The sequence below is a fragment of the Aotus nancymaae genome, unplaced genomic scaffold (assembly GCF_030222135.1).
Source record: "Aotus nancymaae isolate 86718 unplaced genomic scaffold, 86718_ANA_hifiasm-v0.15.2.pri h1tg000011l, whole genome shotgun sequence".
Taxonomy (NCBI): Eukaryota; Metazoa; Chordata; class Mammalia; order Primates; family Aotidae; genus Aotus; species Aotus nancymaae.
This window is the reverse complement of record NW_026988422.1, coordinates 20,590,194-20,608,312: the sequence shown is the minus strand read 5'-3', so window position 1 is coordinate 20,608,312 and position 18,119 is coordinate 20,590,194. Positions and strand designations below refer to the sequence as shown.

The 18,119-nt window shown below is 40.5% G+C and overlaps 1 protein-coding gene across 2 annotated transcripts in view; it reads right to left on the bottom strand.

The window, feature by feature from the left end:
- Positions 1-6,425: 6,425 nt before the first annotated feature.
- CFAP91 (cilia and flagella associated protein 91) overlaps positions 6,426-18,119 on the bottom strand; it is a 57,723-nt gene continuing 46,029 nt past the window's right edge. Inside the window, exons 11-17 of one of the 2 annotated variants that reach the window (XM_012463927.2) lie at positions 17,764-17,880; positions 15,943-16,014; positions 14,835-14,981; positions 13,641-13,862; positions 10,588-10,736; positions 9,957-10,048; positions 6,426-6,581 (exon numbers count right to left, since the gene is read on the bottom strand). In XM_012463927.2, coding sequence (XP_012319350.2) covers positions 6,427-6,581; positions 9,957-10,048; positions 10,588-10,736; positions 13,641-13,862; positions 14,835-14,981; positions 15,943-16,014; positions 17,764-17,880 — 954 coding nt within the window. In that variant the 3' untranslated portion in view covers position 6,426. Of the gene's footprint in view, positions 6,582-9,956; positions 10,049-10,587; positions 10,737-13,550; positions 13,863-14,834; positions 14,982-15,942; positions 16,015-17,763; positions 17,881-18,119 lie in introns of those variants that run through there. The other variant, XM_012463929.3, reaches the window with a different exon arrangement.

Below are 18,119 nucleotides of genomic sequence, written 5' to 3'. Positions count from 1 at the left end.
TACCATTATGTAATGTCCTTCTTTGTCTCTTTTGATCTTTGTTGGTTTAAAGTCTATTTTATCAGAGATGAGAATTGCAACTCCTGCTTTTTTTTGTTCTCCATTTGCTTGGTAAATCTTCCTCCATCCCTTTATTTTGAGCCTTTGTGTATCCTTGGATGTGAGATGGGTTTCCTGGATACAGCACACCGATGAGTTTTGGCTTTTTTTCCAATTTGCCAGTCTGTGTCTTTTGATTGGGGTGTTTAGCCTATTTACATTTAGGGTTAATATTGTTATGTGTGAATTTGATACTGCCATTTTGATGCTAGCTGGCTGTTATGCCCATTAGCTGATGCAGTTTCTTCATTGTGTTGATGCTCTTTACCATTTGGTATGTTTTTGGAGTGGCTGGTACTGGTTGTTCCTTTCTATGTGTAGTGCCTCTTTGAGGAGCTCTTGTAAAGCAGGCCTGGTGGTGATGAAATCTCTGAGTACTTGCTTGTTTGTAAAGGATTTTATTTTTCCTTCACTTATGAAGCTTAGTTTGGCTGGATATGAAATTCTGGGTTGAAAGTTCTTCTCTTTAAGGATATTGAATATTGGCCCCCACTCTCTTCTGGCTTGTAGGGTTTCTGCTGAGAGATCTGCTGTGAGTCTGATGGGCTTCCCTTTGTGGGTTACCCAACCTTTCTTTCTGGCTGCCTTTAGCATTTTCTCCTTCATTTCAACCCTGGTGAATCTGACGATTATGTGCCTTGGGGTTGCTCTTCTTGAGGAATATCTTTGTGGTGTTCTCTGTATTTTCTGGACTTGTATATTATCCTGCCTTGCTAAGTTGGGGAAGTTTTCCTATATAATATCCTGAAGAGTATTTTCCAGCTTGGATTCATTTTCTCCATCACATTGAGGTACACCTGTCAAATGTAGATTAGGTCTTTTCACATAGTCCCATATTTCTTGGAGACTTTGTTCATTCCTTTTTACCCTTTTTTCTCTAATCTTACCTTCTCGTTTTATTTCATTGAGTTGATCTTCGACCTCTGATATCCTTTCTTCTGCCTGGTCAGTTCGGCTGTTGAAACTTGTGTATGCTTCGCAAAGTTCTCGTGTTGTGTTTTTCAGCTCCATCAATTCACTTATATTCCTCTCTTAGTTGTTTATTCTCGTTAGCATTTTGTCAAATCTTTTTTCAAGGTTCTTAGTTTCTTTGCATTGTGTTAGAACATGTTCTTTTAGCTCAGGGAAGTTTCTTTTTTTTTTTTTTTTTTTGAGATGGAGTTTTGCTCTTGTTACCCAGACTGGAGTGCAATGGCACGATCTCGGCTCACCGCAACCTCCGCCTCCTGGGTTCAGGCAATTCTCCTGCCTCAGCCTCCTGAGTAGCTGGGATTACAGGCATGCGCCACCATGCCCAGCTAATGTTTTGTATTTTTAGTAGAGACGGGGTTTCACCATGTTGACCAGGATGGTCTCGATCTCTTGACCTCGTGATCCACCCGCCTCGGCCTCCCAAAGTGCTGGGATTACAGGCATGAGCCACTGTGCCCGGCCCTCGCTCAGGGAAGTTTCTTATTACCCACTTTTTGAAGCCTGATTCTGTCAATTCATCATACTCATTCTACATTCAGCCTTGTTCCCTTGCTGGTGAGGAGTTGTGATCCCTTGTAGGAGGAGAAGCATTCTGGTTCTGGGTGTTTTCATCCTTTTTGTGCTGGTTTCTTCCCATCTTTGTGGATTTATCCACCTGTCATCTTTGTAGTTGTTGACTTTCAAATTGGGTCTCTGAGTGGATGTCCAGTTTGTTGATGATGAAGTTATTTCTTTCTGTTTCTTAGTCTTCCTTCTAACATTCAGACCTCTCTGCTGTAGGACTGCTGAGGTCCACTCCAGGCCCTGCTTGCCTGGGGATCACCTGCAGCGGCTGCAGAACAGTAAGGGTTGCTGCCAGTTTCTTCTTCTGCTATCTTTGTCCCAGAAGGCTACCCACCAGATGTTAGTCTATGTTCTCCTTTATAAGGTCACTCTTTGGATATATGGGGGTCAGGGAGCTTCTTGAGGAGACAATCTGTCCTTTATAGGAGCTCAGATGCTGAGCTGTGAGCTCTGTTGTTCATTCAGAGCTGACTGGCAGGCACGTTTAAGTCTGCTGCAGCAGAACTCATAAAGCCCCGCCTTTTTTTTCCCCAGGTGGTCTGTCCTGGGGAGTTAGGGCTTGCTTTATGAGTTTCTGTTGTGGTGCTGCCTTTTTTTCAGAGCTGCCCTGCCCAGCAAGGAGGCAGGCTAGTCACTGTCTGCCTGCAGAAGCTTTGCTGAGCTGCTGTGGGCTCCATCCAGCTGCGGTGTGAACTTCCCTGCAGTCCTGTTTATACGCGTATAGTTAGAACTGCCTCAGCAATGGCGGCCCACCTCTATAATGGTAGACTCTCTGTAATGGTGGGCTGCCTCGGCAATGGTGGGCTGCCTCAGCAATGTCGGACTACCTCTGTAGTGGACTGCCTCGGTAATGTTGGACGCCCCTCCCCCACAGAGCTGGACCGTCCTGGGTTCAGCTGTGCTTGCTGTGAAACTCTCAATACAGAGCGTTTCCAATTGCTGTTTTTTTGTGGGGGTGGGACCAGCTAAGCCTGATCACCTGGCTCCCTGCCTCAGAGCCTTTTTTTTTTTTTTTTTTTTTTAAGTTGAACGGGTGACTGTGTCTCCCAGGTGTTCCAGTTGCCTGTTGAAAAGACACCGGGATCTGTGTGATTTCCCATGCGGTGACCCACTGCAACAGCTAAAACAGCCATGCTGAGATTTGTGGTGCTTTTTTGCCCGGGAATCTCTTGGCCTGGTTCCGTTTCAGTCCCCTTTTTTATCAGTTGAATGGGCGACTCTGTCTCCCAGGAGCTCCAATTGCCAGCTAAAATGGTGCCTGGACCTGTGTATTTTTTGCAGAGAACCACCGCATCTAGCCAAAACAGCCGTGCCAGCCAAAACAGCTGCACTGGTGACCCATGGGGCTCCTCTACCTGGGAATCTCCTGGTCTGTGGGCAGTAAAAATCCGTCTGGAAATTCGGCGTCCACTCACCCTCCGCGCTTTCGCTGGGAGCTGCAATCCTGAGCTGCTCCTAATCGGCCATCTTGGATCCATCAGGTATGGGTTTCTTTTTATTTATTCTGCTTAGGGTTGAGAAGACTTCTTTAAAACTAAGTCTTTTATTGTTTTGGAAAATTCAGGTTCCACATAACCTCTAATCAACAAATTATTCCTTCCTTTAGTAATCAAAATTTTTCAGTTAGTGGTCCATGCCTACTCACTCTTCCTCCTTTTCTAAATCATTAAGTTATCCTCAATCTATCCTTCTCTCTCTTCTGTAATTTCTATCCTTTTATCATCTTTTTGTGCTTCTTTCTAAATATCTCTGAGGAGAGATTCACTGAGTTTCTCACTTTTGCTACTGTATTTTTAAATTCAGGAATTTCTATTTTCCTCAAATCTGCTATATCGTTTTTATTATGGAAGTTCTCTTGAAATTTTCAATACTGGCATTTACCCTTTGAACAGAGTAAGTGTGTTAGCTCAGGCTATTATAACAAAATACCATAGATGGGATAGTTTAAATAGCAGAAATTTCTCTTCTCACAGTTCTAGAGGTTGTAACTAACTCCAAGATCAGGTGCCAGCATGGTTAGTTTTGATTGAGAGTTCTCTTCCTGGCATCTAGATGGCCACCTTCTCACTGTGTCTTCACATTGAAGGTGGAAAAAGAGAGGGAGAAAGAAAGAGAGAGAGAAGGAAAAAGGCAGAGGGAGAGAGGAAGGAGAAGATAAGCACTGTGGTGTCTCTTCTCATAAAAGCAATAATCCCATCATGAGGGTTCTGCCCTCATTACCTTATCTAAACCTAATTCTCTCCTAAAGGTCCTGTCTCCAAATACCATACTAGGGGGTTATAGCTTCAACATATGCATTTTCAGGGACACATATTAATCCATAGCATTCTATCCCAGGTAGAATTCATGTTCTTCTTGCATGCAAAATATGTTCATTCTATACTAACAATACCAAAAAACTAATTCCCACATCAACTCTAAAGTTCAAAGTATCATAAATATTTATTATCTAAATGAAGTATGGGTGAGACTCAAGATATGACTTGCCCTGAGGCAAAATTATTCTCCAGCTATGAGCCTGTGAAACCAGCCACACTATGTGCTTCCAAAATACTACTGTGGGAGAGGCACAGGAGAGGTATTTCCATTCCAAAAAGGAGAATCAGAAGGAAAAAATGGGTGATGGATCCTAAGCAAGTCCATGACCTGGTAGGCAAATTCCACTGGATCTTAATTGTTGAATATTGTCTTTTTGGCTTAGTGTCTTGCTTTATAAGCCCACCGGGGTGGCAGCATCATTCCCATGGCTCTGGAGGATGGCTCTACCCCTTTGACTCTACAGTGCCCCATTGCCATGGCTCTAAGTAAGTGTCCTGTCTCTGTAGCTCTGTTGACCCAGGGTTCCACCCCATAGCTCTGCTGAGCTGGGGCCCACTGGGTGTTCCTTCCTCCAAAGCTCAGGGTGAAAGCCACCTGGCCTGTTGAAACTGGGACAATGACCCTGATGATCTCTGGATCTCCTGTGGAATGTTTTCTTCTTCTTGAAGAATAGTGCATATTTGCAGCTGAATAGTTCTGTCATTACAGCCTGTCTAATTCAAGAAGTCCAACCAATAGGCTTCCTTAATTTCATCCTGCAGTTTCTGCTTATATAATCCCACACACTTATCAAATATCTGTTCACCCACCCTTAGCATTCCCATCAGAAAGAGCTTTCTCATTTTTCCAATACAAATAGGCTAAGAATGTTCCAAATCTTCAAATTCTGATTTCTTTTTGCTTAACAATTTCTTGTTCATCTCTTGCCATTTGTATTTTATGATAAGCAGTCAGGAGGAACCAAGTTGCTCCTTTAACACTTTGATTAGAAATATCCTCAGCTAACCAGTTTCATTGCTTGCAAGTTCTACTTCCATAAAACACAATTCAGTCAAGGTCTTTGCCATTTTATAATAAAGGTCACCTTTCCTCTAGTTTCTAATAACATATTCCATATTTCCATCTGATAACTCAACAGAATCACCCTTAATGTCCATAGATATACTAGGTACCCCAAAACTCTTCCAGCATCTACCCATAACTAGTGGCAAGGCCACTCCCACATGTTTAGGTATTTGTTACAGTAGTACCCAACTCCTGGTACCAAAATTTGTGTTAGTCAGCTGGGGCTGCCATAACAAAACACCATAGACTGGATGGTTTAAAAAACAAACGTATTTTCTCATAGTTATAGTTCTGGAGGATAGAAGTCCATAGTAGTAAACATAGTTATTTTAAAGTCTGTGTCTAATCACAAAGGCATAAGAATGATACAATGGACTGTGAGGACTTGGGGGGAAGATGGGAGGGGAGTGAGGGATAAAAGACTACAAATATGGTACAGTGTATACTGCTCCAGTGAAGGGTGCACCAAAATCTCACAAATCACCACTAAAGAACTTACTCATGCAACCAAATACCACCTGTACCCCAATAACTTATATAAAAAATAAAATCTGTGTCTAACAATTCCAATATTTTAGATACTTTTATGTCTGTTTCTATCATCTGTTGTTTTTGCTGCTTGTTCAGATTGTCATGTCTCCTCATGTACCTGAATATTCTTGATTGTGGTGGGCACTGGCACTGCAGAAGGTGTCTGAGCTAGAATTGTCTCATGCCATGCTTACAACTAGCACAATGCATTAGGGCATGCCTTGTCTACTTCCATAAGAACAAGTTTTTTTATATATATAACACTGACACATTCTATAGCTTCATTTGATGGGGTACCCGCATGCTAAAAGAACCCATAAAAATAATTTAGACTCATATTTTCTGGATCACAAGAGTCTAATTGCTGTAATATCAACTCTAATTTTCTTTTTTTTCCTTTGAGATGGAGTCTCGCTCTGCCACCCAGGCTGGAGTACAGTGGCATAATCTCGGCTCACTGCAACCTCCACCTCCCGGGTTCAAGCAATTCTCCTGACTCAGCTTCCTGAGTAGCTGGGATTAAAGGCACCTGTCACCATGCCCGGCTAATTTTTGTATTTTCAGTAGAGACAGGGTTTCACCATATTGGCCAGGCTGGTCTTGAATTCCTGACCTCAGGTGATCCACCCCACCTCAGCCTCTCAAAGAAGTGCTGGGATTACAGGCATGAGCTACCATGCCTGCCCTCTAATTTTCTAATAATCTCAACAGCAGCGATGCCATAACCTAGAGGAAATGTGCCAATTTCAATGGAAGTCCTTCATTCCTTAAACAACAATCTTTTCACATTGTGATTGTTACAGCACAGCGCAAAGCTGAACAATGCTGACTTTCTTCCTTTCTCTGCTTTTTTCCAAGTGGAAAATTAAACTCACCTTAACTGTTGTTCTCATTTTCTTTCTCAAGTAACATGGCAGCATTTGAGACCTCACCTTGCTGTCCCTCAATTAATCTCTCTTGAACCATGCTTTCCATGTACCCGTGGATGAGCTGATGGGCTGCAAAGATATGTTTCCGCTGTGCATTCCTCACTGTTCCAAAGTGATAGAAAAATTTTCACTCTGAAAGTCTGGACGAAACCATTCCCAAATGTTTCAAGAGAGTCACGGTAGAAATAAGTTTGCAAACTAAAGGTAAACCCAACCCAAATTTAATTTCTTTCTGCTCCCTCTGTACCCACTCTCTGGCTCAGCCCAGTCATACTCCTTTTCTTCCCACCATGCTTGCCTCCATTCCACTCCTCAGCAGTTTTCCTCACTTGGAATGCCTGAACTGCAAAACCTGGAAAGCTCATGTCCAAGATACTCCAGGAAGTCTCCTCTGATTATGTCAGCCCAGATTTACCACTTACCACACTTCAGTTTGTACCAACCTATTCAGCACTGAAGCACTTCATGTGAGTTACGTTTTGTTTGCTACCGAGTGTAAATAACTTACAAATAAAGACCTTGTCTCATACTTCTCTTTGAGCCTTAGTTCTTAATGTGGAGGGGGACTTACTGATTGGTGATGAGTTTCTGAGTTCATGGGTTTAGAAGGTAGTCCTAACTCCAAATTCTAAGAATATTCACTATCAGGATTTAGCATAGACCATACTAAGCACCTAAGCCCTTGGAAAGGACTAGTGATGATGATGTTAGCAGTTAGCATTTCTCCTTACTTTGTGCCAGGGCTGTTTTAAGCAGTTGACATGTAATTGTCAATTTAATTCTCTTAAAAGATAGCATTATTAATATCCCCATTCTTAGAAGAAGAAACATGGATACAGAAACATTAGGTAATTTACCTAAAGTCAAATAGCTAGTAAAAGACTATAAGAAGTACTGTGGGTTCTTTGCTATTTGGGTATCAGCTAGTTTAATTAGGGTAATTAACTCAGCACTTTCTTAGCACTTCACAGTAATATGGTTGAAAAATCTAGGGCTTTGGAGTCACAGAGACCATGGTTCAAATTTGCAAGTCATATGTCTCTAAGAGCTAATTTCCATTAATTGAAAAATTAGAATATACCTATAGTTTTTGTAAGAAACTGAGATAGTGTACATTTAAAAATGCTTAGTGAACTTCCTGGAACTTAGCATGCATTTAAAATTTGGCAATTACTGTTATTTTATATCTATCTACAGGTATCTTTAAGGTCTTTCTGGTCCACTGGCTTTTTAAAAAGTGATATATCTCAAAACAGTCTATATATAATATTACCTTAATTTTGGGTAAAGAGATTATATAATACATATGGTTCTGTTATTTGACAAAAGAAACAAAAGATCCTAGTGTGCTCCCTGTTCATATGGCTTTTTTGATTTGGCAAAAATAGAAAGGGGAGAGGCTAAGGACTCAGTCAACTTGCCCACACATAAGTCCCCCTGGATTCCTTTAGCTCAAGTCTTCCTCCAAATCCTCAACTCAGACTCCCAAGGTGGGGACAGGGATCACAAACTAGTAATTTTTTTTTTTGAGACAGGGTCTTACTCTGTTGTTCAGGCTGGAATGCAGTGGCACAATCTCAGCTCACTGCAGCCATGACCTCCTGCGCTCAAGTGATCCTCCCACTTCAGCCTCCTGAGTAGTTGGGACTACAGGTGCACGCCACCACACCTGGCTAATTTTAAAATATATTTTTGTAGTGACTGGGTCTCCCTATGTTGCCCAAGCTGGTCCCAACTCCTGGGCTCAAGTGATCTTCCCGCCCCAGACTCCCAAAGTGCTGGGATTACTGGCTTCGGCCACCGCACCTGGCCAAAAACTAGTAAATATTAAACCCATTGTTTTCCTCTCTTTCAATCCTAGGGTGAATTTCAATCAAGGGTGGAATGGCTTTGAAGCAGCCTAGCCTCACTTTGAACTTAGGAGAAGTGGAAAGGAGTAGCATATTTTCTTAAGTCCCTAGAAAACATAAGGTCCTTTTTGTAACATAATGTGACACAGAAATATATTACTTTATCTGAAAATTAACGTTTTTGTATAGGCACTATCATACACTATTGATGAGAGTCAACAATCATTTTGGGGAATAATCTGGTAATATCAAATTGGTAGAACAATCTTTTTGTAGGGAAATTTGGTACTATCTATCAAAATGTAAAATACACATACCCTATATCCCAGCAATTATACTGTTAGGAATTTGCTCTCAGAAGCATGGCCAGGATATGTGTAAAATATATTGACTGAAGCACTGTTAGTAATAGGAAAACACACTGGAAACAACCTAAATGCTTATCCTTAGGGGTACTGGTTTAAAAATTACACTACAGTCATGCAATGGAAAAACTGGTATTTCTTTGTCCTCTGCAAATTAGTTAGAGCTCCACCATTTCTTTATCCCTGATTAAGCAACTGAAATGTTAAGCATTTTTCTGCTTAAACCTGTCTGGAATTCCCCTGTATAATTTTGAATGCTTCTGAGCTACTGTTTCACTTAAATATTGGTCTTCTCCTGGTTGCACCCCTCTGACTAGGATCAAGCCTATCATCAACAGTCTCAGAGCTATGGAAGAATCTTATTTTTCTTTTTAAGACATTATTTTCTCTTTCTCTACTGACTAAAAGCATCAATCTTTAAAAATATGTCACCTCTTGACAAATGATAAACTAGAGTATTTATACTTGGATGAAGTTCCAACAGAAACAAGCTATTTGGGGTACAGGCAAAGCAACAGGGTAGATTTAGACCTTTCTAGCACCCTTGCTTTTTAACATTCATGGTTCACGTGTCCTGCCTCTGAAAGGCTGCTATAATGTGAAAATCTTTTATGTGCTCAGTATTTGTTTTATGCTTTTTTAAAAAAAAGTTTAAATGGCCAGGTGCATAGGCTCATGCCTGTAATCTCAGCACTTTGGGAGGCCGAGACGGGTGGATCATGAGGTCAGGAGTTTAAGACCAGACTGGCAACATGCTGAAACCCTGTCTCTACTAAAAATACAAAAATTATCTGGGCGTGGTGGTGGGCACTTGTAAAATCCCAGCTACTTGAGAGGCTGAGGCAGGAGAATTGCTTCAACCTGGGAGGCAGAGGTTGCAGTGAACCGAGATTGTGCCATTTCCTCCAGCCTGGGCAACAAGGGCAAGACTCCACCTCAAAAATAAGTGAGTAAATAAATAAATATTTTAAAAGAAAACAAAATAAATACACCTCTTCTGAAAACTTGGGAACATCCTTTTAAAGAAGGTTTGGATTGTGCTACTGTCACTCTTATTAGAACTACATCCCATCTGTACTAGAATTGATTATATTCTAGAATCAGACAGCATGCAGAGAACCTGACAAGCTCTGAAATAAGAAAACTCAGCGATCCTCCTTCAGAAATTTCCCCATCCCTCTGTTTAATTTTAAATCTCTGGAATATTGAAAATAATTCACAACTTTAAAAAATCCTAAAGTAAAGCATTTACATTGGCTTACCTTTTTCCTTGACAAAGTATTTTTGCACTTCTGGGATCAGAAAACTATAAACCAACTCTGCAACAATCTCCTCTGACTGAAGATAGGTTCGGCTAAAAAATAAAAAACAAATTGAATGATTTATTTGGTTTCTTTACTTGAGCTGCTGATTTATGTTTTCCTGCTGTGTAAGCAACCCCACTCAAATCCCACCATCACCTTTTCCTTGATTAAGTGATCTGAAATATCACATTCCTGGCAAGTTTGTTTAACTCCATAAAAAATTGGATTTGACCCTGTCCTTCAGTTACCCTGCCTGCCAGGAAGGGAATGTTGGAAATATAGCTTACACATTGAAGCCAGAAACCTTGGGATGAAGTCCCAGTAATGTTGCACACACGTAGTCACATTGTTTTCATGCTTCCGAGTATTCCTAAAGTGAGTAGAGTACTCCAGATTGCAGAGGATAACTGAGAATACATACAGAGGTATACCATGTTGGCTTCTCAAGAGTTATGTTAATAAAACAATGAACCCTGAAGTATGAGTTATTTGTTTCTCCTTGGTGGTGAAATCATAAGGTCTTGAAAAAATATATATGAGTACCAGCAAATGGACTTTCCATTCTACAATCTGTTCTCTTGATACACACCGGCTTTCCATTTCATAAGCAATGTCATTGATTTTCTCAGCCATCTTCTCAATTTCTGCCCTGGCCTGTTCTTCTGCAGTATTCGCTTCGGTATTCAGTATTATGTCTTCTAGGTAGGAGGTTATAGTACTATGGTGAATTTTAACTACCTGCAAAAAACAATAATACCCTAATTGTTGTATGTTGTTGTAAACAACACAAGAAAAATACACAAACATTGGTTAACTTTAAGCACGTATATTTCATTTATTAAGTAAACAGACCCTTCACTAATTATTCATTTTCTCTACCATATCATCAGTCTGTTTCTCATCCACCTACCTACTCATTCTGGGTAGCCCACACTCATTTAGCCCATTTCAGAATTATGGACCTTATTTGTGGGGCAAGACAGCACTGCTGAAGGATCATGAGCTTCAGTCAATAACGCTGGTTTGAATCCTGGCTTTGTTCTTACCAGCAACATGACTTGGTCAAACTACCTAACTGTAGCACAGACTAGGAGGTATTCCCCAGTGTCCTTTCTCTCTTTCCCCTTACATAATAGAACCTCTGGATTTTAACTAGGCAAACAGGTGCTTAGAATGAAGACTACATTTCTTAGCACCCATAGGAGCTGGATTGGCCATATGACCACGTTCTGACCAAAGAAAGAATTCTTAAAGGGAAAGACTTGGCTTCTTTTTTCCTCTCTGCATTACTCATTTCATGAGAACATAATGCTGGGACACCAGCAATCATCTTAAATTGCCAAAAGGGCTACGACCTGGCTATGACCTAAGAACATAAGAGTAGAAAGCTAGAAGGATCCTAGGTCTCTAATGAATTTATTGAACTATCACAGCAGCCCTTAACTGCTTCTTTTTAAAGCAAGTAGCTTAAAAAAAAAAAAAAGCTTACTTGAAATCATGAAATAGAATCCATATTTTTAAAATGCATCAGAAGCAAACTCAGAGATTAGAAAAATAAAACAAGAAGTATAGAGCACATAAATATCCAGTGTAATGAATTAGGGTAAAGTCAGAACCCATGTATTATAGTAATTGCCAGTATCTCAGAAGGCCACCATGGTTTCCTCCTTTACCACAGCACCTTCCCAATTTCATGGTAAACATTTTCTTTTCTCTATAATTTCACTCCCTAAGTATGTAACTCATAAGCCAAGTAGTTTCATTTTGCCTGTTTTACAGGTGTATATACATAGGAAGATTAAGCATCAACTGTGGCATAGTTTTGTCTATATATGTGTGCTGTCTCCTCAACAGATTATCAACTTCTTAGAGGTAGGGCACTTTTCTGTTTTATGTCTGAATATATCTTTGTATCTGAGCTAATGCCTCAGACTCAGTAACAACTCAGTACCTGTTTCTTGACTGGCTTTAGCACAATTCTGAGTATATGATACTGTACATCTGTGTGTAAAACATCAACCTTGAATCCCTATGCCTTCTCTACGGGAGAGTTTCAATGGCCAGTTTAATACAGTGTCAACCAAATAACTAACCAACCAAAATATATCTCCTGAATGTCTATTATGTACAGGGATCTATGCTGCATTGTGCAAGGCACAAAGGGAATATACCATGTTCGTGCTTTCACAGAGCCTACCCTCTTATTCAGGAAGCAAGTTGTATCTATATGGAGATGGAAAGTTTACTGTGGTCCATCTGTAGTGATACATGTACCTGTGTTTACATGTATCTTTATAAATGTGTAAATTTTTGGACACATTTGTACATGTAAGGAAATGTGTGCATTTGTGTTTCTCTGTCTTGCTAATATTGTGTGCACCAGATATTTGTAAATATGTCCTCATGTATGTGCCCACAAAAATGTGTATGTATTTAAAGAAGAGTCTATGACTCTGTATCTGTGTTTCTATCTATATGCTATTTTTTGTAAATTCATTAAATATTACATTTCTGTCTTTTATGTACAAGCATATTTCTCTTCAAGAGAATCTGTTTGAATGGATGTTGGGAAAGTAGGATGGAAAATAGTCATTATATTTTAATTAGAAAGGTTGGGAATTAAAATGATGGATGATATTTGAATCTGTGGATCCACAGCTGGGTTCATTTTTTACATAAGTGATTCTTAAATCAGGCTAAAAGGGCTATCTTAACCCTTTCTTGCCCTTGCTGGACAGAGCAGATGTTTTCTGGGATCATTCCCATTTAGAAGATATCTTCCTAAGAAGCTTTTTACTAGCTTCTTCCTTTCTCTGCTTTTGTGTGTAGTAGCTCCTCTGTTCCATTTCTTCTTATTCTCACCCCTAGTTATTCTTCCCATCCCCAGCTGGTTCTTCCTTAGTGATATTAGGGAGGGGATGGCAAGTTCTAATTTGCCAATAATTTCTAAATCTCAGTAACTCTTTTTGAAGAAAAGTGTGTTAAGTTGGTAGGAAGCTAGAAGCTGGTCACCAACTCCTGAATTTACATCTTCAGCCAAAACCTCTCTTCTAAATTACATCTTGTAGATCCACATATGAAACAATACCTCTGCTTAGATGTCCCAAACTAAATATAAATTGATTATAAATTGATTTCCTGATTCCTTTCCTGCCCCTAAGCTTATTCCTCTCTCAACTTTCCTACCTCAGGAAATAATACCAACATCTTCCAGTCGCTTACACCCAACACTGGACGTAATACTCAACTTCCTATCTCTTGCTCTGGCCTTCATGACTTCAACAGCTCCTTCCTGGCCTCCTAGTTCCCCCTCTGTCCTCCCTCCAGCCTGTGATCCACACAGCAAGTGGAGTAACCGGCCTAAAATGTGTCTCTGGGCCCTATTTGTTTCCTTCATGGAACTCATTACATTTTCTTAGTCTATGCACATGTGCGTATTATACGTTATTTAAGCTTTAGGAGAGAAGGTATCGTGTCTAGGTTTTTCCCTCTGAGTTTCCCACAGTGTCTTTCTAGAGTGCCTGACGTACAGTAGGAACCCAATGAACAAACAAGCCAAATGCTATTTTATGTCATAAGCTTCCTTTGGTTTGACTTGGCTCCTTCTAGGCAGCCTCCATACACCCAGCTACCCCTACTTGCCTCCTTAAATATCTGGTCCTCCTCCTGCAGACGCTGTTTCTCCACCTGGCGCCGACCACTCTCTTCTGCCTCTCGCACCCGCCGCTGGCGCTCGGCCAGCATGACGAAAGCATGGATCCTCCTCTCCTCCTGCAGTCTCACCAGCTCTTTGGACAGGAAGTCAAACATATGTGCCAGTGCTCTTCCTTCCAGTCCAGCCAAATGGTTTTCAACCAGTGACACCTTGAAAATAATAACATAACTTTAAGGATACAAATTCCACTATCAGTGGTGATTATTAGAAGAGGTGCTAGATTACTCAACTCTTGGCAGTCAATTCACTTTCAGAATGCATTTAATTTTTATTGGGAATATTACCTCTTGATTGGCTTTATCTCAGGTTCTTATGAGGAAAACTGAGGCATGAGAGAGTCAATTGTTTAGTCAGCCACTGATGAAACACAGCCCTCAAATGAGCCAGAGGATTTAGCAAGACATTTCTGTTAGTGACCATGGAGAATGGTTTTTTCTTCTAATCCACAAAGTAAAGGGCATCTTCCCAGACATGAAGGGAAATGTCAAGTTTTTATTAAAGATAATATTGGAGTTAACCAAATGGAATCTCCTAGAAATTCACTCATGATACCGCTTAATTTTTCAGTATCTTTCCTTTCACACAAGTTTGTAATTAAGATGTTGAATAACATGAAAGTAGAAAACCTTGGAACTTTTTAGTCTTTTAATAACTTTGAAGTCATTAACAACCATCTTTGAAATAGCAGAGGAATGGCCGGGCATGCTGGCTCAGGCCTGTAATCCCAGCACTTTGGGAGGCTGAGGCGGGTGGATCGCCTGAGGTCAGGAGTTTGAGACCAGCCTGGCCAATATGGCGAAACCCCCATCTCTACTAAAAATACGAAAATTAGCCAGCTATGGTGGTGCATGCCTGTTGTCCCAGCTCAGGAGACTGAGGCAGGAGAATCACTTGAACCCAGGAGGCAGAGGTTGCAGTGAGTTAAGACTGTGCCATAGCACTTCAGCCTGGGAGATAGAGCGAAATTCCGTCTCAAAAAAAAAAAGAATGCCGACAGAGTGATGGGATTGTGGGGCTGTTTCTTTTTTAACATTTCATTAATTTTTATAATAATGTTGCTTTTCAATGATAAAAATCAAGGGAGAAAATTTAACAAGAAAGTAACAAGAAAAAAAGAAAACCTTGTGTTCATGCAAGTTCCTCTGCTGCTGTAAGGCCAGGATCACTTGCTTCTCGGCTTTTTTCACCAGCTTTTCATCTTCTTGTAGTGCATGGCAGGTGCGTAACTCCTGGATCAACTCCAGTCGCTTTTCTTTCCCTTCAAACATCTGTATCAAATCAAACAGAGACCGGCAAGTTACCATCCCTTTGTGCCAAGCACTAGGAGTCTCACGCAGTGACTTGTGAGACACTTGTGAACGTGGGTTCCACCCTGCCTTTTGGGTTCCGTAGAGCAGATGTGTCCCACAGAGCTAGAGTTCAGCCCTCTTTTCTGTGCCTTCAGCTTCTCGGGCAGAGAATGGGCTTAGGTTTCAGTGAGCTGAAACCTAAGCCCAGTTTCTGAGAATGCTCTTAAAGACAAGATGATAACGCTAGGGTCATATTAAGAAACCAGAACCTTCCCCCCTCATTTCCTGTGCTCCTTCTCTAATAAACCTCGAGATAGCATTTTTCGTGGCCAAATTTTCTTTTTCTTTTCCAATAAATCTGCTCCTGGTTTGTAACACTCAATCTGCTGTCCGACTTTAACTGTGGTGCTTCTCTTGGGGAAATACTGAAAGGAGAGTAAAGAGCAGTGCTAAACACAAGTTGTTCATCCAGCTGACTTACTCATCATATCTGAATCTCTTACAAGTTACAGCTGTCTGGGGGAAAAAAAACTAACTTCCCAACTGTAAAGCCTTAGCGAGATTATTTGTATTATAACTCTGTGGAAAATTAGGGAATCTACCTGGTTTGTAATGCTTACATAGCCAAAATTCAGGTAAGAAAATGTATGGATTTAACAATTCCAAGGAAAAGTGAGTTTCATAATGCCTTAATTACAACCATGGCAAATAGTCTGTAGGTCCTTCTGTCTCTCTCCTTGATACTGTGCCACCCACCCGGATAAACAATGCCACTAGAAGGAAACAGGTCACCAGAAGGATGGGTAGGCAATTCAAGAGTTTAGCTGAATAGGATAGCAGGGTGCAAAAGGGAATTCACTCCAAGGAACCAAGCAGATAGGCATTCTAAAAAATTTATTCTCAAAAGAGAAACACAGGGCCAGCAGTTGGACCTACACACCATGTTTTGAACGACTCTGCCCCGGAGTAACTTTTGAAGGTAGATCACAGCCATTTCTATTTCTTCTTCTTCCTAAAAGAACAAAGGGAGAACCACGCAGCTTGAGAACTGTAGTAGTCCAAGCATCAAATATTCTTTTGAAGACTTATTTCAAGCAAAAGAGACTGTGCTAGATGCCAGAAGGATTAAAGAGAAATAAAACATGGTCCCTGCCCTTATTGAACATACAGTATTTTAATGTTACTTACCATAAAATTCATTATTTTTCATCATTAACAAATCATATTACAAGCAAAAAATTCACTCCCTGCCATGCTATCCCTACAAATAAAGCCACTCTCATTTACCTATATTCCTTTCCAGCAAATTCTTTTTTGAAACAACAAGTATTGCTTATAACATCATTTTGCAATAAGATTTTCATGTTTTATCATCAGTAGACAAAAATACACCTAGCCTATGACAGAGTAAGGTAATTCTCATGAGAATTTAGCTATGCTGATAAAATCAGAATATAAGAAACAAGATTAGCCATCTACAAAAATCACCTTAAAAACTATGTGTCCAAAGCAGAAAAAGCAGGATCTGGGAATCTAATTAAGGTGTCTTTGAATGTTAAAAAGAAAACAGTAGTCTAATCGATGGTATTAACACACATGAAAGACAATGTGTCAGGCTGGGCACAGTGGCTCATGCCTGTAATCCTAGCACTTTGGGAGTCCAAGGCAGGCGGATCCCTGAGGTCAGGAGTTTGAGACCAGCCTGGCCAACAAGGCTAAACTCAGTCTCTGCTAAAACTACAAAAATTAGCTGGGCGTGGTGACACACGTCTGTAGTTCCAGCTACCCACAAAGCTGAGGCAGGAGAATCGCTTGAACCCAGGAGGCGTAGGTTGCCGTGAGCCAAGATTATGCCACTGCACTCCAGCCTGGGTGACAGAGCGAGACTCTGTCTCAAAAAAAAAAAAAAAGATAATGTGTCAACCAAAGGCCTGCACAAAGTCTAGAAAAGAGAATGTTATCCAGTAGTGCACATCCCAGCCTGCTAGTGGGAGCTTTCTGGTCCCTCTGCAAGAGCCACTCATCAGAGGTAGTAACAGGTGTTAGTGTGGTCTCCCACCAACTCCTGCCCTCAGCCAAGAAACACATCAGCCTTCTGAATATAGTTTGGCTTCTTGTGAGGACTGTCCTATACTGGCAGATAATGTGCTGACCAGCCAAGAGGAACAGCCTGATCTAGCAGGCAGTTACCGTTCTCTCCATAAAGTAATGCATTTGCATCATGGCATCTCTAACAGGTTCCTGTGGGTTTGTTTTGTCTGAGTCAGTCCTCTAAATCCTAAGCAACCCTGCTACCTTGCTAAAACTGAGTCTGGTGAGATGTGGCCCTAATCAGGGCCCTTTGAGTCATTCCCACCCCAGAAGCAAGCCTGTCTTGATGACATCTCTGGCATTTCGTTCCTCTTCAACTCCAACAGTCATTAGCCATTTCTCCATGTGGGAAAATAGTTACGGTAACCGAGCATCATTCAATCTTCTCTTTCTATTTCATACACATGAGCATTACCTTCTGATGCTGATTTTTCATAGAAAGATTTTTTAATTGTGTTTTTATTTTCAAAACGGACTGCATTTATTTCATTTCATTTCATTTGTTTTTGTATGTGTTTGATGTTTGATACATAATAATAAAGACAACATTTAAGTCAGAGCTTGGGGAACTAACACTGCAAAATTAGACTTGCTTTAAGCTAAACTATCCTAAGAATAAACTGACAATGATATTGAATTTAGCATTTCAACTAAAAAGTTTCAAACTTACACTGGAAGTCATTTCCAAGGTTGGAGTTGGAAGCCGAGGTTGAGGTACTGTGTTTCTTTGAAGGAAGCGAGGGGGTTTCTTTGCTTCAAGAACTTTATTCTTCTTATCCAACAGTGCCTGAAATAATGTCAATTAATGTCATCTCTTACCTTTTTTTTTTTTTTCACAAAAATTTGTATAAATTTAAGGGGTAAAGTGCAGTTTTTTACATGAATATATTGCATAGTGGTGAAATCTAGGCTTTTACCAAATCCATCACCTGAATAATGTACATTGTACTCTATATTTTCCTTTATTACCAGATCTAGGTCACAGATACGAATATCAATCAGAATATTAATATTCTCTATGGTGAT